The sequence below is a fragment of the Passer domesticus genome, chromosome 8 (genome assembly GCF_036417665.1).
Source record: "Passer domesticus isolate bPasDom1 chromosome 8, bPasDom1.hap1, whole genome shotgun sequence".
NCBI lineage: Eukaryota > Metazoa > Chordata > Aves > Passeriformes > Passeridae > Passer > Passer domesticus.
In genome coordinates, this window is record NC_087481.1 from 24,609,239 (window position 1) to 24,632,646 (window position 23,408).

A 23,408-nucleotide genomic window follows, 5' to 3' on the forward strand; every position below is an offset into this window, starting at 1 on the left:
ATCCTTCTGTCTTATAAGCCCAGTATGCTCTGTTGTGTCTGTGCTGTTTCCATCTCTATTCTGATTTTTCCTGTCACTCCCCTCAGGTGTTCTGCCTTAGTTTGTGTCCTGATCTTGCACTAGGAGTGGAATATGCAGGCAGAATGAATATGGGGACCTCTTTCTCTCCTGAGCTTTGATGAACTTAGAGGAATATAATGGGTGATGAACCTGCTGCTACTGCAGGGAATGTGTTCTAGGGGTTGGTTTTGGAATCAAAAACTATAGCAAAGAAGGATTTCCCCTGATGGCTCTCTAGTAGCCTTGTCCACTGTCTCCATGTTAACCTGGATACCAAATTTAGCAGCCAGCATTGCTGCTGCCTTTGATTCCTCACCAAAGACAGATGAGTTTATCTCACAATAAAATGCTTATTGATACAGTACCTCTTTCTAAGGTAACAAGGGCATGTTTAGCTGATGTACTCAAGACATTTTTGTGACTTTTCCCATTGTAGCTATGAGCTCCTTTTCTCTGCAGGCCTTTGACTGCAAGGCTGTGGGAGGCAGATGAATACCTGACTCTTCAGGATTCTCCTCTTCAGGATTCTCCATGGGGTTTGGAGGCAGAACTGCAGGAGAAGAAAGTACAGAGTGAGGCGTTACAGTTTTAAAGTCTTGTTGGCCCTTGCAAAGCAGGGAAGGAAGGTTTGTGAATAACTTCTATTGGTGCAGGTCTAACAAAAGAGAAAAAAACCATCACCTCAAGCTTCCAAGCTGCATGCAGTTGGGCCTGGGCTGGTTCCCCTGTCCTGGCCAGATGTGTACAAAATGGCTGTAACACTTTTGGGGCTTGGGCCCTGGTACATTGAGCTGCTGTCTGTGTGGGAATGAGGTCATGTCTTGTGTTCTCTTGCACAGCAGGCTGCCGGAAGCTGGGATGCACCAAGGGTGAGTGAACAGGTTACACACTGATTCTGACATGTCAGGTATTTCACAGAGCCTGCTGCCAGTTTAGGAACATTCAGATCTTTGAGACCCTTTTCCAGTGGCGTCCGGCAGAGACAGAAAGGAGAGAATAAAAAATAAATCTGCTGTATTACAGACACAATGAGCTCTGGATCAAAGGGGGATGGAGCTTGAAAGGTGATGTTTTCAATTCTGCTGGCCAGAGGGGTTGTGACTCGGATGGCATGGGTAAACAATGAGGAGAGAGACAGTCCCTTTGGGAGTCAGTGTCTGACTTAACGAGCCAGCAGTTATTAAAAGATGAATAGAGGAGAAGTGAACCGTGCTTTCTGACTGGTAGTGAGGCTTATTTTCTTCTTTCTTTTCTCTCTTTCTCTCAAAGATCAAAGGCCTAATTTTAGAACAAGCCCTATTTATGGACTGCTCAGCCACTCTGTCTGCTTTACTCTTGTTCTAGAGTAATGGAAAATAAATAGAGCTGGCAGGATCTACCAGTGTCCAGAGCTCATCTCTGATGCAAGGCAGGACGAGAAAAAAATAAAAAAAACCTTTCCTAGCAGAGGTTCTGTATGATTTGTCTTTGCAGAGGGGGTTCCCCTCTCTTTTCTCGTGATCAGAAGCTGAAAAAATGTGACCTGTGACTGCTCCTGATGTTCAGCAGAGCTAACTCCTCCTGATCCCTGCCTCCTTGATGTGCCATAGCTGACAGGACTGGGCAGTCCTCTTGCCAAGGCTGGTGCTGAGTGGAGCTGAGTGTTTGTGTGCCTCTGGATTATCCTCCTGTAGATACAGCCCACCATGATCAGTTGTGTTTTTTTTCTTTTTACAATAGCATGAGATGGTTGGGTCCACTCTAGGCTATGAACTGATGTAGCCAGACATCCTTTCTACTGACTGATGCCTCTGCCCTTCTCTGGATCTCTAGACAATTCCTACTGCTCAGTAGTTCTTTGTGTTTCCTCACATTACTTGTCACTCTCCTCCCCCTTTCCTCTTCTCCCCGTTTTGTTTTTTTTCTAATCTAGCAAAATAATTTTAATTGTAACCTTGTTCTGCAGAATTTAGGGTGACAGTTGTCTGCAGTAACTGTGAACAGTAACTGGGGGGAAACACATGGTGTGTAGGTGTAGTTTGAGAGTGAGCCTCTAATTACCCCATGAGAATGCCTTTTTTTTTTTCTTCCTCTCCTTTGTGTCAGCATTACACTGAGTTTTCTTGGGATGATGTTTCCACAGTCCATATCACTTTATACAGTGACGAAATCCTGGAACCACCTGTGAATTCAGAATGAATTTGAGAGTGATGGTTAAAGGCTGTGTCAAAATCTGATGGTGTAAGGAAGCTGCTCTTGCTGAGGTGCTCTGTGCTGCCAGTGAAAGGCATCCTTCTGGAGGGGCTGTCTGATACCCACACTGCTGCCTGCCAGGTGAATCTGTCCTCTCCCCTGGTTTTGCAGTACTGAGGATCTTCACTGCTCTGGAGCTTTGGGAGAAGGGAGAAGAATCAGTCCAAAACCTCTCTGCTGGGAATTGCACAAGAGGCATTCCAGCTGGGGGCAGGGGTCTGTGTGTCTGCTCTTTGCACAGCTGAAGCTTAATTGGTCCAAAGCTGCAGATAAGGGTGCACTGTGCAGAGTGGAGTGAAGTTAATTCATGCAGAAGAGCTTGTCTCACGAGTGGGAGTGCTGAGCAGGGGGAAGAAGTCTCCTAAAGCCGCTCAGCTTTGCAGATTGCCGGCAGCACAGGCAGTGGTGGGAGCCTGTCAGCCCCTGGAATGAAGCGGGGCAGGCTGCATAGCAACTGCTTGGAGAAGTGGTAACAATTCCCAAGTGGGGCAGTAACAAAATCGATTTTTCTCCCCTTCAGCTTGGCAGCTCTCCAGGTGCCTGCTCTGGCACAATGAAGTGTGTGGCTGGGGAGGGAGGGACTTTGGGTTGATGTGGGGGGGGGCTTGATACAAAGAGGCAGAAGTTTAATCACTGACCCGATCACACTGCATGGATTTATTTCTGGACTCAATTTCCCAGGAACTCTGCTATTCCACACGGGGGAAAATGCCTCTGCTGAAGTTTCTCTAGCTCCAGTTTCGTGAATAAAGATCTGTCGCTTTGGAGTTATTCACAGCAGCTCTGTCACTACTGACTCATCCACCTGCTTCAAGAAAATGTTTGCTGTCCACTTGCTAGCTTTCCATTTCACAAAGCTAAAAGAGGATCAAATAAAAAAGGTAAGTTGCAGCGTTAGCTGGTTGCTATTTTAAGAACTGTGTTACCCAGATACAGAGGGGTCTGCAGTGTGTAATGCAGACCATGTAATGGCATTATCCACTAAAACCATTCAGCCAAATGGGGTAGGAGCTATTTAGACCTTAAGCCACCTGGCAAGTGTGAAAATAGGTCTGGTTAGTGGTTTTCTCTGCACAGTTATAAGTGGTCTCCCAGTAACAGAGCAAATTCTCTCCAGTAGGGGAAAGTGCTTAAGCTTTATCTGGCATGGTGTGGAAGAGCCCAGAGGACAGAATGATGACTCTTGCAGAGCCACCTTGCAAGTGTATTGTGAATGATGGGATTTCTCAAGCTGAGCAGGAATCAGGAATCAGTCACGTAGCAGGGATAAGGAAAACCCCCGTGGTCTTTGCTCTGGGTCTGCTGAGATTCAGGAGACATTTCAGCTGGTGTTGGGGTTCATGTGCCTCCGCTCTGGTTGTCCAAAACTGGCTAATCACTGATGTTTATAGGTGTGACCTTTAATTACAGTTGGAAAAGCTCAAGATGGCTCAGATCTGGAGCTGTCTGTGGATGCATGGTGGGAGATCCAAGGTCCTGGTACATGGGTCCACTTCCATCACTGAGCTCATCAGCAAAGTGGGCAACTCCAGGTTCTCCTGTCTGTGCCCAAAACATGGAGTGGCTTGGGCCAAGGAGGACTTCTTCCATTAATTCTGTTTTGGAGAGAGGCATTCTGAGAGAGGTGCTGGTAGCCCAACAATCAGATGTCCCTGACTCAGTCATAGCCCTTTTATCCCTAGGATTTAATGTGATCAGAAAAAGGCCTTGCTGCCCCTCCCCTCTGTGAGGAGCTGATCTCTTATCTAGACAGAACTATTTCTTCATTATTTTCACTAAGAAAGAGAAAGACCTTGTGGAGCAGTGCTTGGGTGTACTGGGCTCTGCAGAGAAACATTGAGCTTGCAGCTGAGTGAGGACAGTGGAGACAAGGGAGCAGAGGAATTCTGGCAAACCCATTTTAAAAATCAAAGTCTTTCTGCAAGGTGCAGACTAGCCCTTCCTGAAGGCAAGAAACCACATGCTCCTCAGACTTCTCTTATAGCTAGCCTAGGGTAGGCTGTACAGAACAGAGCTGATTCCTCCCCTATCAGAAAGAAGGGATGTCTTCCCACCTCTCCCTCCCCAGGCTTATTTACTCTGTGGTGTCAAAACCAAGAGCCTGCCTGCCATGAAAACAGTTCTGTTTCCATAAATGAGACAAGGCACTGTTCCTGTGCCACGGGAGGGGGACAACCAGCTTGGTTTAGCACAGCCTGGCCATTCCTGTGTTCACAAGTAAATGGTTATGAGAGCAGGGCCTTGCTCAGGTTGTAAACCAGGCTGGAGAGCCAGCAGGATTCCCTGGGCTCTGCCTTATCTAGTTCCTGGGAGAGGACTGTCTGCTCCTCTGGTTGCAGGTAAACAGGGTGGGAATGCAGTGTCTGTGGGCTGCAGGGAGCTAGTGCGTGTTCTCTGCAAACAGACATGGCCATTTTTATTACTCTTGAGAGTTTTTCCCCCACAGGCTTTCTGTCACAAGGCTGTTTGGGTCTGTGTCAGAGTGAATGAGTGCTGCATGTCTCCAGTCACTGTATTTTCTCCAAATAATCAGTATGGGTGCATAGGCTAAGATGATGGATCCTACACAGTGGTGGGGCCTCCAAAAACCCTTGGTGGGAATCAAATACTTGCACAAACAAGGGCTACAAAGACAAATCTGAATAATGACCTTTTCAAGGCACAGCTGAATCCAAAGGCAGCTGCTGCTCTGGGACAATTGTCAGTTGTAGTTTAACACTTTCTCCCCTCTGTGTGTGTGTTAAGTGCTGGAGTGACTTTTAGGATCCTGGCTCTTTCAGGTGGTTCATTGCTGACCATCAGTTTAAAATGGGACTGTGAATAGGTAATTAGTTTGTACCTCATTAAAATAGGTGGCCAGTCCAAACTGTGGCAGAGACCAACTTATCTACAACATGCATTGCCCTTTGCTTAAACAATCCAGCCCTTTAAATCCTGCCATATTGCTGGTGGGACTTGTTTGTGTCCTTCAGACCCTCCAGACCTCCCTATGTAAATGGGACTGCAAACACCAATGACCCTCCAGTGGACACCCAGCTATTTGGAGCACACAATTATTATGCCTGCATCATGTTCATGCAGCACCAAAGTCTGGCTCCCCAGTGGAAAAGCTTCTGGATGTTGACAGAACATGTTTTTTCCCGTGTTAACCCTTTGTTGTACCCAGTTGTGTAGTTTCTAGGCCACACTGCTTAAAGCTCTGCAGGTATGTGTCAGTCCCAGCAACATGTGGTCCTTTAGGAAAAAAAACCTGATGAAGCTGTTCATAAACAGTGATTAGCTCCTCTGCCAGTTTATCTGAATGAGCTGCTTCATAGATACTTTTGAATTCTTTTATATTCAACTGGCTTCTATTTTGATGTATTCTGTGAGTTACAGACCTTTAACAAAGGCTATTGATTGCACCCAAAAATGTGTTTTAGATGTAATCCTAGAATCACAAGAGAATGGGGAGCAGAGCTGGAGTGAGAAAAAGGCTTTGAGTTCCAGCCTGGCATGCCAACAAAGTTAATTGTCTGTGGAGTGAAGCAGTAGCTGAATAGATGTTTTTGGATTGTGGCTGACACGCTTGGGTACTGATGGCATTTTCTGGACCTGCCTCAGAGAGGTCAAATTCTCACCAGATTGACGTATTTTGCAGTTCTAGCTCATTACATCTCTAGCAGGAGAGGATGGTGTGAAAACAGCTTGTCAGGGTCTCAAGCAAATCTCATGGGCTTACATAGATTGTCAAGTTACTGAGCCATCAGAGAAGATGGCCAACTTTGGGGCAGTAATTCACCAAGGCTGCATTAAACATTTCCAAAACAAAGTTTTTTAATAAGAGTGAATGTCCTGATGATGACCTGGAGCTTGCTTGCACTGACAGTCACGAGAACTTCGGTGCTGAGGACAAAAATGAAGCTGACCCCCAGCCCGAGGAGCCTGCATGCCTGAGTGCCACCTTCCTCTTTGCAGGTGGACAGGTACCTGTGCCAGCTGCGCCTCTCTGATGATGTCCTGCTGGATGTGACAGCTCGCTTCCAGGCCGAGATGGCGAAGGGGCTGGGCAGGGACACCAACCCCACAGCAGCAGTGAGGATGCTGCCCTCGTTCGTGCGCTCGCTGCCCGATGGCTCAGGTGGGTCCCTGCTCTGCACAGCCAGGTGAGCTGCTGCCAGCAGCCCGGGACAGCACAGCAGAGGCACGGGCAGCCAGGGGCTCTGGTTACTCATGGAGAAAGCACCTGTGTACACTGAGCCTCAGGCAGTGCTGGCAGAGTGGGTTTTCCCTTCCACCAGGTGAATTTTGACCTAGAGCTGCTTGTTTGAGGAAAGGACCCAGAAAGTGCTCGGGAGCAGCTTCTCCCATCTGCTCCTAGTGCAGGCCTTGCTGTGGGAGCTGTGCTGGACATGGCAAGGGCAGCCTCTACAGCTCAGAGCCTGCAGTGCAGTCTGCTGTGGGATGGGTGGCCTGCCCTTAGAGCTGCAGGGAGGGCAGGATGCTGCAGGGAAACCCCTCAAAGTGACAGCAGCACGGCATCCTCAGAGCTGGCATCCCCAAATTCTGCACTGCTTTTGCTAATTCCCCAAAATGTGATCCCTTCTGCCCTTCCTTGCCTTCTCCATTGTGTGGGGTCTACCAGGAAACTGCTCTGCTTCTTCAGCTGAGACTTGAACAGACAAAGTGCAGTAGTGGGACGATGTGACATGAGATAGAAACTAAAAGCTCATCTTGTTTGGAGAAGTGTGCACATCCAAAATAAAACTCCTCAGCTGGCTCCTGGCAGTGCAGCCTGACAGAAAATGACATTTTTTCCCAGGTTTAACTAAATTAATTTGTGCAGGATTCTGTGTGTCACCTAGATCAGGACTTGGTATAAACTAGATGTACAGAAAACTGAAATGTTAGTTTTGTACCTTTCTATGTGACTTTATTCCCTCTGATGGTAATTTCCCTGCAATTAAATGAGGAATAACAGCTTTAATGGCATAAAGAAGGTTTTTGAAGGCAAGTTCCTTGAAATGAGGCATGTCTGAGAGAAATTATACACAAGCTGACTGGATGGAAGGGGGCACTCTTCCTTTGCTGCTAGCTTTGTCAGAAAGAAGTACTTTTTTAACCCTTGCAGTCTCGGTGTCAGTCACTGGTGCTGAGGTCTCACAGGTCTCTGATGCTGTTCTGGAACAGCAGGGAGCCCCTGAGGCCAGGACACCTGGAAATTGCATGTAGTGTCATCGGTGTTGCAAGAGCCAATGTCCCCCAAGGCCAAGGCTGGATGTTGCTCCCCTGGCCTGTGTGGCCTTTCCTGTGTGCCAAGGACATGCTGCAGTATCAAGCTGGGCTATATCTTATTGACACACTGCCTACTCCAATTATCACATTGATTCTTCTGGTTTTGCCCTCTAGAAAAATCCTTGTTGGTTATTTTGCTTCCAGATTGGTTAAAAGTTCCTGCAGGTTTAAACAGCTCAAACCTATATGGTTATTCCCTCATTATTTATTTATATTAACTTATTTTTTATTATTATTATTAACTTTGAGATTTTTTTGGTGTCCTCAGTGTTGCTGACTGAAATGACTCATATAGAGCATCTTTAGTTCTTCATAGTTTAGGGATTAACAGTCTGACTAATGTCACAGTTTACTGAATAACCCACTCTGCCTCCTCACCTTTGATAGCTGACCATGGTATTACAGGTAGAATTTCCTGCTTCCTTCCCTTTCAGGACCAGATTTAATCATGTTTGGACTGTGGAACAAAGATCGTGCAAGGCTAGGCACATACCACTGTGTTTTCCTTTTGGGAAGGGCATTTTCCTGTGTGAGGGATAAACACATTTTATTGTAGCAGTGAGGCCGAACTGTCCTTCCATCGAGGTTTGCTACAGGAGATGGGTGTGTCTGGGCAAGTCTGTGAAACAAAATGGTACTTTCACAGAAACACCAAAAGACATTTGAAAAGGATTGTGTTCGTTGGCTTTGGGTGGCAAATTAGCTTGGCCTCACTTAGAATTTGACTTCTGCACTAGAGCTGAGTCTTAACATATGTCTGTAAATCCTGCATCCTCTACTGACAATGATCTCACATTCTACTCGTGCCACATTTCAGGTGATGGTTTTTGCAGCCCCTGTGTGCACTGGTTGGTTTGCAGTTGATTTTGGCCTTTCTTGCTGAAAAGCTCATCCTTCTGCAGCTTGAAAATATGCTGCTGTGGAAGGAGCAGGGTGAACAAACCCAAACTGGCAAATAAAAATTGAATTAGCTATTGCATAGCAGGCTGAAAGGAGAGACCTGGTAGCCTTGCTGAGGGTTTCCAGCTCTCAGTGTTTCTGGTGCTCCCAGGCCCACAGGATAAGGATCTGCCCTGGTGGGGCAGGAGAGGCTCTGGCTGTGCTGAGGGAGGGCCCTGGGCTGTGGCCATCAGCATGGCCCCTTCTTGAGCCTTTGCTTTTTTTTTTTTTTTTTTTTTGTTAGGGTCAGGATTAAATGTGAGATGGTATTTCTTGTTCAGATTCAGATGTCTATTCTTATTTGTTACAGTTTTATAAACTGTGAGTTCTACAGCACTTCACTCTAATAAACTAAAAAATCAAGACCTGTCTCTCTCTTTACAAGGCTTTTTAAGGATAAACTGTCTAATTAAGAAATTATGCTAAATTTAATTTTACTTTTAACTTAATAACTATCTGTGACCCTCGATGTGGAATTTTTTATCTAATTACATAATACTACTTAAACTTGTGAAGAAGAAGGACTAGCTTCCGTTTTAAAACTTATATATATTTTTAAAATATATTCTATCTTGTTTTGTATATCTTATTATATTCTAAAACTTTAAACTTTAAGTTTTCTAGTATGTGATATTACACACTCCTGTTCAAACTACACATCTGTGATTTCAGTGCTATTATTTAATTTTGGAAGTCTTCTCTACAGCCTCAGGTTAAATGTAGTGTTCTTTTGGGGGTCAGTGCTGGTCACAAACTGTCAGTAAGAGGGCTCCAGCAGCACCTGAGCCACGCTTCCTGGCCATCCCCAGTGATGGGTCCCCTCCTGTTGCAGAGGAGGGTGATTTCCTTGCTGTGGACCTGGGTGGCTCCCAGTTCCGTGCCCACCGGGTGAAGGTGTGTGATGGTGGGAAGCAGAGCAGCCAGCTGGAGAGCAAGTTCTACCCCACGCCCAAGGAGGTCACCCAGGGGAACGCAGCCGAGGTAGGGCACTGCTGCTGCTGCACCGCTGCTGCTGCAGCACCCGCCTGCAGGACGCTGCCCAGCTCTCCTCTCTTTTCTGTGCAGCTCTTTGATTACATTGCTGACTGCCTGTCAGACTTCATGGAGACCAAAAACCTGAAGCAGAAGAAGTTACCTCTTGGCTTTACATTTTCTTTTCCATGCAAACAGACCAAACTGGATGAGGTAAGATGCATAAGAACACTGTTGTCAAGCCGAGCTCCTTGCAGATTCTGGAGAAGCTGTTGAATGCAGGTGCTACCTGTGGCTTTTAAGTGGGGTCATGTTTACACAGCTCTCAGAAGAAGCCATGGATGACTTTTAGTATTTAACTAGACTTGACTATCCTTCAATGATTCATTTCTCATCTCAAGACAGCATCATTTTTAAGCAAAAGCTATTCTACTGCTCATCAGTACACAATTCCACAGCAACCATGTGCCCCTGTATTAACACTATTAGAAAGAGATGTGCACTTCTGTGTCTTCAAACATTTTTCTTTTTTTACTCACTCTCAGGTTTGGGGTTTTTTTTTACAGTTGATTCTGAATAGGAAGTACCTGTAGCTGAGCTGCTTGAGACACCTCTCGGGGAAACGAAGGGCTGGTTGCAATTACTTTGTGTTCTCTCATTCTAGCCTCTCTTATTTCTAGGGGTCTGTGCTTTGGGCTCCAGTCCTGCAAATGCTTTTTGCTTAATGCTATTAGACTGTGATCAACATGGGAAAGCCACATGTGCTTTAAATGAAGGACAGGGAGACACATTTACAGAATTGGGACTTTGTGACTGTGCCTTTTTGGTTGTGTTGGGTACTGACAGGCACCCCAAGGTAAGATGTGACTTATGGGTTGGTACTGACAGGAACCCCAAGGTAAGATGTGACTTACAGGTTGGTACTGACAGGCACCCCGAGGTAAGATGTGACTTACAGGTTGGTACTGACAGGCACCCCGAGGTAAGATGTTCTACTCTGACTTATTTTGGCCGAGTTTTAATAATGGGCTTCTTCACACCCGTCAGTCTTGACTGGCTTTGTGGTTTGTGTGCTTTTGGGTCACTGCACTATTGCTTTTCAGGGGGTTCTCCTTGCGTGGACAAAACACTTCAGGGTCCGAGGAGTGCAGGACACAGACGTGGTCAGCTCTCTGCACAGGGCCCTCCAGAAACACCAGGCAAGTCTGGGACCTGCAGGAGCTGAGCCAGAGAATGTCCTCCTGGGAAATCATCTCTTGGTGTGTGGGTGCTTTTGAGAGCTGTCAGCACAAAAAGTCTCAAATTCTCAGTAACCAGGGTTCCAGCAGCACCTGCATCCTGCAGGGATGGGCAGTAGCAAGCGCTCAGCCTGCTTGCACATCTTGTGGATCTGAGTCTCCCTCACAGCTGCAATTCAGACTGCCCTGGTAACACAAGGGTGACCAGCTGTATCAGCTGCAGGCTGGTAGCCCAGGCTGTGTCAGCTCACCAGGATGGCCCCACTGTCTCAGCCCAGGGGAACCTCTTGTGAAACTGCAGGGTGAGATATAAAACACCCAATAATTTCACACTCTGTGTTTCACAGCCTGGCCTGTGGTGTGAGGGTTGGTAGGGGGAAGCTGCCATCTCAAACTGGCACACCTAACTCCACCAGGGCTTGCCTGTCCCCCTCAGTCTGTAGGATGGAGCCACTGATGGCAATTTTTAAGGCCAGTAATAAGACATTATTAAATCTGCCCTTGAACTAGCATACAGCCTTTGAATAACACTGTGTGTTAATATTTTGGAAAGCCTTGCTTTTCATGCTTGGTGCTCTTGATAACACCAGCTAATAAATACAAAGCATCTTTCCATATCTTGATGACTTCATAGCAAAGAGGAAACTGCACAGCCTCAATGGAATAACTTTCTACTGGAGTGTGGTATTGCTGCACAGCTGTAGCTACATTTCTGTGTGTTTTCTGTCCCACTTGGTGGGACAGAATCATCTTCAGATGTTGTCCTTTCACACAGCCCATAAGCACAGTATCACAACATTCACACCAATAATATGTCACTTTTCTGGCAAATGAGGTGGGATTGGGGAAAAACAAATCCTTCAAGCAAAGAGGCTGGCAAAACACTTGAGAATTCAGAGATCTTTGTAACTTTAGAGCTGTGTGAAGAGCGTTGTAAAGGGAAGTATTGTCTTTCAACCAAGGAGCTGTCCTGAATGAGGCCTTCTAGGTGCAACCCAGGGAGTGTCTGCATGCTGGTGCTTTATCACAGAGGAGGCTTTCTGAGTTTTTCTCCCTGTTAATCACCCATTTTTATGCTCTTAGGACATAGATGTTGATGTTTTGGCGCTGGTCAATGACACGGTGGGAACCATGATGACTTGTGGATATGATGACCAGCGCTGTGAAGTTGGACTCATAATTGGTAATTTTTTTTCTGTTCACCATGAAGGGTTTTTTCCCTCTCATTTGTTGAATTACTACAAATCTGAAGTAGGAGGGAGTTTCACAATACAGGAAAGAGCAGAAAGAAAATGGAAAAAACAATGGTTGGATTTTCAAGCCTGGCTGCCTTCTGTAAAGCAGCTGTTTTTATGCTGATCACATTGCCATCAAATACCACAGTCCCCATTTTGTCTGGGCTCAGTTGTGACCAGCATACTAAACTTTCCTGCTGACTGTATAGAAAATTACTGTGTCTGTCCAGAGGAAGCTGAATTCCCCTCACGTCTGGTAGTTAGTACCAGCTATGCTTTCCACAGTTTCTCCATTTCATGCACTATGATGCCTTTTATTAGGCACACAGAGGTACATTTGAAAGAGAAAAAAAAATGTTTTCCAACAAGCCAAACCTTAGAATAATTTCAAGTCTTTTTCATTCACTGTGAAATGATGATTTCATGCGTGCAGGTGGCCCATCCTGTGCCACAGGGTTATGGGTTTGTATTTTCTTCCAAAGGTAATACACTGACTTACTCCCAAACATGTGGGCTTAAACAAAAAGCACACATGGAACAAACATGGCTTATCCAATGCCCATAGGGACTGGCACCAACGCCTGCTACATGGAGGAGATGAGGCACATCAGCCTGGTGGAGGGGGATGAGGGCAGGATGTGCATCAACACGGAGTGGGGGGCCTTTGGAGATGACGGTGCTCTGGAGGACATCAGGACCGAGTTCGATCGGGAGCTGGACCTGGGATCTCTCAACCCTGGAAAACAATTGTGAGTGATTCCCTGAGTGACCTGCAGTCTGGATTCTCAGAGTGCTTTTCCAGTGTTTGCCCCCTTGGAACAGGAATTGTCTTAAGTGGACCTGAGATGACTTGATGCTGGTTCTGTGTAATCCAGCTCTTTCTCTTCTGGAGAGAAGTGGGGGTACCAGTTGTTGGTTTCTTTGAGTCTGGAGTGAAGGCATTTGGGACAGTAATTCATCTCCAGACTCAGGTGTTTAGTATTTCTTATCCATAAAACATCTCACTACTGTGAGTTTGCAGCTTTTCATTAGAAGGCACAAAATGGCCAACAATCTCTTGTTACAAGGACTTTTAAGACTAAACTATCCAATTAAGAACTGACACCTGGATTATTTTCCCTTTTAACCCAATAACTGATCCCAAAGAGCCCACAATGAGGACTTTTCTGCCCCATTACAAAATGTCACCCAAACCCATGAAGAAGAAGGAAGAAGAAGCATGAAGAAGAAACCCAGGACAGCACCCTGTTCCCTCCATCTTGCTTCCATCCACAACATACTAAAAATCCCAAAAGCTAAATTTCTCACCAAGTGATACACCTACACTACTCTCTAGAATCTATTTCACACTTTTGTGTGGTCTATCTTGAAGTCTAGGAAACTTTATCCATGAATGAGGGTCAAAGTCAGTACTCCCCTGGGGGTCAGGGCACCTCAGAGCAGACAGAAATATTCCCAATGCCCTGGGCTTCCACAGGTGAGTCCCTTTCACAGCTCCCTGCTGCAGGTCAAGGGATTGCTGCTAGAGCTGCCCATGTGTTGTGAAAACGAGGTGGTTGCTCTGCTATGATGCTGTGGAGGGCTAAAGAGAGGAGCTGGTGAACACCTGGAATCCTTCCTGTGCTCCATTCCAGGTTTGAGAAGATGATCAGCAGCCTGTATTTGGGGGAACTTGTGAGACTCATTCTCCTGAAAATGACAAAGGAAGGTCTGCTCTTCAACGGGAAAGTGTCAACTGCTCTGCTTACCAAGGGCAAGATTGAAATGAAACACGTGTCTGCAATGGAAAAGTAAGAACTTGAAATACTCTCTTTGAGAGTAGCCACTCTCAAAGTTAGTCTTTCACTAGCACAGCAGTGATAATGAAAATGTAGGTTAGATCTGTGAGTGCTGGGAACAATCCTGAACTGTTCAGCTTGATTTTGCTTTTGCCTAGGAGAAAAGTTGATCTTTCTGTAAGTAGGAGTTGGTGTAGGATAGTTTTGGCAAAGTACCACAGTAGCAAGTGTGTTGGTAAACATCCCAGATGCAGGGACTGTTTAATTTATTAAACACCCTGAGTGTGTGGGGTGACTGCTGCAGTTTTCACCTCTCTGATGTGGGAATACTGGGGCTGTGGAGATGTAGTACAGATTATAAATCAGCTACTGGATGACTGCATGGAAAACTGGGATTCTGGTGTTTTCAAGAGGGATCCTGGTCCTCGCTGTCACTCCAGGAATTATTTTCTTTGTTGTATTGAGTAAAGCTGTATATCTGTGCTTGTGATCTCCTTCTTTGGACTCTTTTATCCTGTTCTCTTCTTGACCAGCTGATTGATCTCACAAAATGCTGAACCCCAGAAAGTTCAGCATTTGAATTCTCTCCCCTGGGTACTTCTGGGAATGCTGTGGGAAACACATTACTGGTTTATGGGAGCCAATTATGCTAGGCTGTGTTGTGGTCTTCTCTCATTTCTTTTTGAGCCAAGGTATTGATTTGTAAGTTTTTGCATTTGGTGATGTATTCTTTTGTTTTGGGGACAGATACAAGGATGGCCTGAGCAACACCAAGGAGATCCTTACAGAGCTGAACCTGTTTCCCTCTGAGGAGGACTGTGTTGCTGTTCAGCACGTCTGCACCATCGTTTCCTTCCGCTCGGCCAACCTGTGTGCTGCTGCCCTGGCAGCCATCCTGACCCGGCTCAGGGAGAACAAAAAGCTGCTGAGGATGCGGACCACCGTTGGCATTGATGGGGGACTCTACAAAACCCACCCCAAGTGAGCAACTAAACAGCATTTGGTAATTGCTAAGAGCCTCCATCTGCACGTGTGCATGGATTTTCAGAGAACTGCCGGTTTTGCTTCAGCTTTGGGGAGAGGTTGAACTGGCTTAGGTATTGCAAAGCTGTCCCAGGAGCTTTAGAATTTGGAGTGGGGTGGGAGCTGGGGGGTGTTCAGCCTGGAAAAAAGACTCAGGGGTGGTTTTATCACTCTCTACAGCTCCCTGAAAGGTGGTTGTAGTCAGCTGGGGTTGGTCTCTTTCTCCAGGCAGCACTGACAGAACCGGAGGACACAGTCTCAGGCTGCACCCAGGGAAATATAGGTTGGATATCAGGAAAAAGTATTTTACAGGAAGGGTGATAAAATACTGGAATGGCCTGCCTGGGGATGTGGTGGAGTCACCATCCCTGGCTGTGTTTAAAACAGACTGGATGTGGCACTGGGTGCCAGGGTTTAGCTGAGGTGTTGGGGCTGGGTTGGACTCAATCTTTAAGGTCTCTTCCAACCTGGTCATTCTGTGATTCTGTGAAAAACTTGGTGGAATCATGGTGTCAGAGGAAATGCAGTTGATTTCTCAAGTGACTCCTGGGCCCCTAGGACACTTGCAGTTCACTGTGGGTTTTTTCTTTCCTTTTTTTCTCCCTCCTCTACTTCCCTGTTTTCCAACCTGTGCTTTCCCAAACCGGAAACCTCCTCCAACTATTCTCCAAACTGTTTGGAGGCCTGATTGCAGACGGAGACGAAGCAAACCATGCCCCAGAGGCCTGTGAGAGCCTAAGAAAGGGCCTCTGTGTCCCCGCCAGGTACGCCAAGCGCCTGCACGAGGTGGTGAGGAGGCTGGTGCCCACGTGCGACGTGCGGTTCCTGCTGTCGCAGGGCGGCAGCGGCCGCGGCGCCGCCATGGCCACGGCGGTGGCACGCCGGCTGGCAGCCCAGCGCCGGCGCCTCGACGCCGCCCTCGCGCCCTTCCTGCTGCCCCCCGGCACCCTCCGGGAGCTCAGGGACACCATGAGGGCTGAGCTGGAGTGCGGGCTGAAGAGGGAGACGCAAGGCCAGGCCACGGTGAAGATGCTGCCCACGTACGTGCGCGGGACGCCGGATGGAACGGGTGAGGTCGGCTCCTGAGCGCCTGGAGGCGGCTCAGGAAAGGTGCTTCTCTGGTTTTGGGGGGGAGGCTAATTAATCTGGCACATGCCAGGGGAATTTATGTTGTCAAACTGGTGCTTCCTGCTGTGTTATCTGTTATCTTCAGCCCCACGCTAGCAGAGTTGATGGGATAAATGCCACAGGGAATGGAGTGCTATCATTGGTATGTCGTTCTGGTACCAAAATGAAATACCTTTCTTCTCCTTCAGAGAAAGGAAAGTTCCTTGCCCTTGACCTTGGTGGCACAAATTTCAAGGTTCTGCTGGTCAAAATCAAAAGTGGGAAAAGAAGATCAGTGCAAATGTATAACAAAATCTTTGCCATTCCTTTGGAGATCATGCAAGGGACAGGAGAAGAGGTAATCTTAAATGAATGTTTAACTGGTCCAGCCAAGGCCCATTATATGGGATTACTTGTGATATTTCTATGCTGCTTCTTTCCTTCCAGCTCTTTGACCACATTGTCCAGTGCATAGCAGACTTTCTGGAGTATATGGGGATCAAAGGTGCTCGGCTTCCTCTGGGCTTCACCTTCTCCTTCCCCTGCAGGCAAGCCAGCATTGACAAGGTAAGAGCTGCAGCACAGAATGGTCAGCTCTGCCTCTGCTTGGTACATGACATCATTTTGGGCAAGGCTGACTTCTTGGTCTGGAGAATGTATTACTTTACTTTGCAAATCAGTTTTGTTTCATGAGAAAGTTATCATCCTGTGTTATCCACCTGCCTATGGGAGGCAGAACTTCCACTTCTTGTCTCTGGTAAGTGGTGGACATGCACTTGTTTTTGTTCTATAAAGATTAAGCCCTCATAACAGCAAAATGAAGTGCATGTTTTTAATAACCGAGGAACCTCCTTATGCTGCCTTAACTCTTCAGTGGCAAGAGATAACAAATGGCTCCTCCTGCTTGCTCAGCTACAATCCCAGGTTGTTTTCCAAGCTGTGCTGCTCAGCACTGACTGTGTAACTTCTGCACCACGTTAGCTTTTTTTTGTTGAGTGTCAGTGGACAGACCTGAACTTACGTGCTCAGCTTGGAAGAGTTGGCTTTTTGACAGATAAAAGATATTATCTCTTTTCAGATCTTAAGTAAGAAAATATTATTTTTATGGATCTCCAAGAGGGGCAGGGAATGTTGTGCTGCTTAGTTCTAGTCAAATATGTAAGATATTGGGGAAATGAGAGACTGCTATTTTATTGAATGTTTTTATGTCCTAGTGGGGTTCGCAATAGTTTCTAAACCTGGAAGTTAATCTGCTCTGTCTCAGTTTTCAGCTCACTGTTGAGAATATAGCAATAGGACTTGGCCTTTTGTGGAAACATGAATTCATATGCCTTCTAAACCCACAGCTTAGCATTTAGGTCTTGACAAATGATTAGGAAGCAAATTCCACAGTATTGATGGCAAACTGAGACACATTTGTGTCCCATAATATGTTGCTCTGTGTGCTTGGTCTTCTACTGTTGCTAGAACTTGAGGGTGTTTCTTAATATCAGCTTTTTCTCCCAGTTATCTTCTTCTTTTTTTTTTTTTTTTTAATAATTTGGACAGACAGTCCAGAGCCACTTAGGAATGTAAAGCTAATTACTTTATGTAACCTGGAAATCAACTTCTGTCAGGCCAGGTTGTTGTCTGAAAAGAAACAGATTATTGTTGCCAGGAGTTGTGGGATCATACCAAATGTCCTGCAGGAAACAACCCGAAAATAAACAGTAGATATTCATTAATGTTTGATTTATGACAAAAGCATTTTCCAAATGAGATTTAGAAGGCACTGAGTAAACTTGGAGCCACTACCACCAGCAGTTGGGTAACAAAGATACACGAGCACAGCCTGCACTAGACACCCACAGTAACCTGTCCAGGGAAATATGCTATTTGGGCAAAAAAAACCCACTGGGGTGGGAGGCAAGAAAAAGCTGATGCTTGCAATGTACAGTCTCCTCTTTGTCTTCACTCATGACTTTCCTTCTCCTCTGTTTCAGGGAACACTTGTGGGATGGACAAAAGGATTCAAGGCAACAGACTGTGAGGGGGAAGATGTTGTTGATATGCTAAGAGAGGCCATCAGGAGGAGAAATGTGAGCTGTTTTTTCCTGCTCATTTTGGTGTATTTAATGCACCCTCAGTCTGGCATTCCACTGCTGATCGTGACTTGTGTTTTAGGAGTTTGACTTGGACATTGTAGCAGTGGTGAATGACACTGTTGGGACCATGATGACTTGTGGCTATGAGGATCCAAACTGTGAGATTGGCCTCATTGCAGGTACAGTGATGGTCAAGTGGCCACTGTGAGAAGGAAGCACCTGTGCAGGGCTGGCCTTTGGCATCTGTAAACCAGCACCTTTTATTTGATAAATTTGATATATGGTGTTATTAGTGGCTTGGGGTTCTTGGCAGATTTGTGTGGTGCTCAGCAGGAAACTTATCAACATCTGTAACAGATAAGTTCCTGAACCTGTTGGACTCGTGATCAAATCTCTGATGGTGCCTAACAAGTGTTTGCAGGGTAAAAGAATACAAGCAGAGCATGAATTCCTGTTTTGACAAGTTACTGTGTAGCCAGGTCATAGACCTTGGAACAAGCAAATGTTTTTAAAAATCCGAATGAATTCTTGCTGGGCTTTTTAGATGATTCCCCCAACAGGTTCCTCCAGGTTTTGATCCAGAAATATGTCTAAGCATAGAATCATGGAATGGATTTGAAATTTGAGACATGGCAAAGAGAACTTTAAGATGAGCACTGCAAACATCTTCCATAAGTTTCTAGTACTGTTTCACTTTTCCAGCTGAAGTCTTGTCATTTCTTTCCTTCTAGGAACAGGCACCAATGTTTGCTACATGGAGGACATGAAAAACATAGAAATAGTGGAAGGGAATGAAGGAAAAATGTGCATTAATACAGAATGGGGAGCATTTGGTGACAATGGCTGCATTGACCACATCAGGACAAAGTATGACAGAGAAGTAGATGAAGGCTCACTCAACCCAGGGAAACAGAGGTAAACGTGGTGGTCCTGATGCCAAGAGTCAGTCTTGGAGAGACACTGGCTGCTTTTTAAAATGTGCTCAATGAATGAACAATCAGAAAGGAAATTTTAATATTGCATTTCTTTTGTTGCTTGGTAAGTAACCTAGATATTAAAAAAAAAATTAAAAAAAAAGAGAAAAAGACAGACATTGTTACCACAGCACTGTTTTCATCTTGAAGCATTACCAAAGAGTGCAGCTTTTAAGATTTCCCTGCAAAGTCTAGGTCACGCTTTGTTCCTCCTATTAGGGTGATTTTTCAAAGGCAAAATACAACTTAAACTTGTTGGGTAAAGACAGTATTGATTAGATGTGACTCACTGGTGAGTGCATTTGGGGACAGGGAGGAGTTTCCCTGCAGTGTGGACTCTGGCTTTAACACTATATTCTGTTTAATATGGCAAGGATGTTTATCTACTTCTGTTACCATTTGGCATAGGTAAATATATTTTAATTAATGATTGCACTTGAAGTCACTGCAACAGATTTTTGATGACTGAAAAATGGAGTTTCATGGCTATTGCTCTGCAAGCTTGGTCTGCTCTTTTTGAGTTCACGGGGCATGTACATACATTCATGCTAAACAGAGTAATCTCTTTAAATGAACATTTTTATTCCTCTTTTGACCCAACAGGTATGAAAAAATGACCAGTGGAATGTACCTGGGCGAAATAGTAAGGCAAATTTTGATTGACTTAACCAAACAAGGGCTGCTGTTCAGAGGACACGTTTCGGAATCACTCAGGAAAAGAGGCATATTTGAAACAAAATTCCTGTCTCAGATTGAGAGGTAAAGTTGTTCAGTTTATGTGGTTTAAATCCTTAAAGTCTTCTGAGACACCTAGAAAACAGTATTTTGCAAGTGTGTGGAGTCCTTTCCTTCAAGAAGTGAATTAAGTCAGTTACAGTTTACAGTTTTCTTCTTTGTGCATCCTCCACCTCCAGAATAAAAGTTAAAAATAAGAAACTGGGGAAAATACAGAATTATTGTTGTAATTATATGAATTATCACTTTCTGTCCACACAACTGGGATGCCTTAGCCATCAAGCTAAGTGTTTCTTGTGGGACTTAAAATAGCACTTATTTAAGAAAGCAAGAAGTCCATGATTCACAAATATGTGCATACCTATATATCTCTGCATGATTACAATGGTCTCTAGGCTATTTGAAACCCTTTCTGCTGTGGACAGCCTTGAAAGGAGGGTCTCAGGAAATCAACAGTCACGTGGCTGATCTGGCTCTGCTCCCTCATGGCTTTGGGGCTTAGAAGAACTGCTGTTTGTGCCTTCTGGAGATGCAGACTAACATGGCAAAGGGCATGGCAGGAGCAGCTTTTCAATCTGAATTCAGAGAGAAACCAGCCTTAAAAGAACTGGAGAGTATCGAATTAAAGGTGTCTTAGAAAGTTAGAGAGGAGAGAATGATGCATTTGACTCTATCTTATTAGAAGGCTAATTAATTACTTTATTATATTGTATACATTACATCTAGACTGAATCTGCCAGGCACTCACTCTGCACACAGCTGCACTCATCTCGTGACTTTCCTGTCCAGACAGTCAGGATACACACACTCTCTTGGTCCTGATAGGCCAAGGAAACAAAACATCTTCACTCTGGGCAAACAATCTCCATATTGCATTCTACTTTGGCACAACACAGGCACAGAAAATGATAAAAAAATTGTTTTTCCTTTCTCTGATGTTCAGAGAATGTGAAATGTTCTTGAGAAGGCTTGTGCCTTGCTTTTCTCTGTGAAGAGAAGTGTAGCAACAGGAGGGTTGGAGCTGGAGTGGTCCCGTTTCCTTTGGACCATGGCTGTGAGCCGTGGGCTGCCCTGACCGCCGTGTGCTCCCACGCAGTGACCGCCTCGCGCTCCCGCAGCTGCGGCGCATCCTGCAGCAGCTGGGCCTGGACAGCACCTGCGAGGACAGCATCGTCGTCAAGGAGGTGTGTGCTGCTGTCTCCAGGAGGGCTGCCCGGCTCTGCGGGGCAGGGCTGGCTGCTGTCGTGGAGAAGAAGAGGGAGAACCGGGGAGTGGAGCGCTTGCAGATCACTGTTGGAGTCGATGGGACTCTGTACAAGCTCCATCCGCAGTGAGTACCTTGGCACCGTTCCCTTTGCTGCTTGCCTGTTTTAACTGTGAAACCATGCCTGTACCAGCTTTCTGCTGAGGTGATTAAAAACCTGAGGGGGGTAAGGATTTATCACATTTCACTGCATTTTGTCATTTCCTTTTCCTAGCCATAGGATCAAAAATTGTAAAGTCAGCTCCGGTTACCACTGGGAGGCTCTTTTCTCTGGGATGTTGAGTGAACCTAATACTTATTTTCCAGTGTTTTGGTAGATTTCTACAATATCCGAGTCTCCCAGATGGAAAGCTGTCTTGAGTTTTTTTGGAGGTGGGTCAGTATTCTGTGAGCAAGGCCTAGAAACAGATGCATTAGCTTTTGAGTTGGGAGAAGAGAACCTCCTTCATGATCTCTGAAGCTGTGGGCAGTGTGGCATCGTGCTGAACAAAAGTCAAATGGAGAAATAAAAATTAAAATCTGATTGTGCACAAAAGTTTGTATCTTTCATGAAGAGGAGAAAAAGCAAAAGAAAGCAAGGGCTGAGGTTCCTTGCTTACAGGTGAATACAAAGATCTCAGATCAGAAAGCAGCTGCTAAAATGTTCTGTTCTTCTCTCCCTTCCCTTTCAGTTTTTCTAGGATCCTGCAGGAAACAGTGAAGGAGCTGGCCCCTCAGTGTGATGTGACTTTCATGCTTTCTGAAGATGGAAGTGGGAAGGGAGCTGCCCTCATTACTGCAGTTGCAAAAAGATTGCACAATGTTGGGCAGAAGTAGAAATGAGGGGTCAAGTAATTTCAGCCCTGCCAGGCGTGTGCAGCAGGGCTTTGCTGAGTGGTGATTACAGATAGCTTTGCCAACACCAGCACACAAGTAGCGTTTTTGGGGGAGCAGCTGGTTTTGACCAACCAGGATTGTGGATTTTTGGTAACTTGGGTTGGGTGTTTCTGCTCCCCTCTGGCATTATGTCTTGGCATGCCACAGCCTACTCAGTTCTGTACTTCCTGCAATGCACATGGGAGAGTGAAAATAAAAATCAAACAAAATCAAATCAAACAAAATCAAATCAAACAAAATCAACCCAAATGTGTCTTTTTACAACCTTTGTTAAGCTACTGCACCACAAATGAGTTTATCACCAGTTTCTTAGGATTCGTGTGCTTAGTTTTTTCTTGCCCTAGCCCAAAGAATATTGAGATTCTGATGTTGCATCTTATCTAATGGACATGTTTGTTCAATGCTTCACAGGTTTTACAATAAATTTGCAGGTGAAACAAATTAATGGACTGTGATCAGCGATGCTCTCCCCGCTGCTGCACTGGTTGCAAGTGTAATGCAATACTTCCCTGGGGACAGGAGGCATGTTTAATAGATGAATGTAAAGGAAAAAAATATGTGATTCCACAGAATATCAGTTTGTGTCAAAATATATCAGTGCATCTGAGTCACATAAAGCTACACCAGTGCTGCATGGATTCTGGCTGTGACTGATTCTTTGGATACTGAAGGAAAGAGGCAATGTAGAAGGAGCTACAGAGTCTGCAAGGTCTGTGTCAGGGCTACACAGAGGGTATCAAACAGGCCACCAAAATAGCTGTGTAGAGGGGAAAAAATCACCTATATTTCTGAAAGTCTCCTCTTTGTTTTCCCTCTGTTATCTTCTTCCATGTTCCTGAGAAAATTTTTGTGCAAAGGAAGTTTATCCTTGGTTTTAATTTTCTGTTGCATGCTGCTCTGCCTGTTTGTAAATAAATCTGTGTTGTTGTGAGCCTTTGCTTCTATGTCCAGTGCATCTTCTGGGTTGTGGAAAGAACATGCAGGCAAGCGGGAGCTTTCTTAAAACCTAAATCTTTAAACCTAAACCTTCCTTTAAATCTAAATCTGTATGTGTGCCCAGCAGCACTTCAGTGATTGTGAAGGGGGTTTGGTGGTAGAGCTCATGGCCTTGTGTGACCAAATGTCCCTGACCTGGTTTACCCAGAACAAACCAAAACAATAATATGGTACAGAGAAGCAGCAAATCTCTGTCCTGCCTGTTCTCTCTTCTCAAGTGTTCCTGTATCCCCTTTAATCCTCTTTTTGTGGGTATTTGCTTCCTTGTGGGCTGAGAGCAGAAAGTGGGGCCAAGAAATGTGCTTTGAGCCTAGTTAGGTCAAAAGTAGCTGTGGTGCAGGAGGATAAGCAGGTGAGTTTATGTAATGATCCCTAACAAGGCTGCTGCTGGGTTTAAATTTAGCAATCCCAAATTCAAAACTGGGAGCTACAGACTTTTACTGTTTTGTAGTTTTTTAAAAAAACCAAAATCTGTCAACAGCTCTGTGTCTGTGTGTGAGTTACTGGATGGGTAGAAGATACTTGCAAATAATTTTCACTTCTAAAGGAATTCCTCATGGTGCTGAGCTCACTGTACCAAGCAGGCGGAAAGAGACAAGTTGTGAACTCCTTTTACATGTA

At 45.4% G+C, this 23,408-nt stretch overlaps 1 protein-coding gene across 12 annotated transcripts; it reads left to right on the forward strand.

The window, feature by feature from the left end:
* Positions 1-2,219: 2,219 nt before the first annotated feature.
* On the forward strand, positions 2,220-22,722 carry LOC135306174 (hexokinase HKDC1-like). Of its 12 annotated transcripts, none has more exons than XM_064429753.1 (19): positions 2,220-2,373; positions 2,974-3,173; positions 6,250-6,412; positions 9,338-9,486; positions 9,571-9,690; positions 10,581-10,676; positions 11,799-11,898; positions 12,516-12,699; positions 13,585-13,740; positions 14,476-14,709; positions 15,516-15,820; positions 16,068-16,216; positions 16,306-16,425; positions 17,841-17,936; positions 18,022-18,121; positions 18,674-18,857; positions 19,520-19,675; positions 20,748-20,981; positions 21,587-22,722. In XM_064429753.1, the coding sequence occupies exons 2-19, from the start codon at positions 3,111-3,113 to the stop codon at positions 21,729-21,731; spliced, it is 2,754 nt and encodes a 917-aa protein (XP_064285823.1). In that variant the 5' UTR covers positions 2,220-2,373; positions 2,974-3,110; the 3' UTR covers positions 21,732-22,722. The 12 variants fall into 12 exon arrangements, 11 of the variants coding, with proteins under 11 accessions (XP_064285823.1, XP_064285822.1, XP_064285825.1 ...); XM_064429752.1 differs by lacking the exon at positions 2,220-2,373 and adding an exon at positions 2,518-2,761; XM_064429751.1 differs by lacking the exon at positions 2,220-2,373 and having other exon boundaries at positions 2,904-3,173.
* The last annotated feature ends 686 nt before the right edge of the window (positions 22,723-23,408 follow it).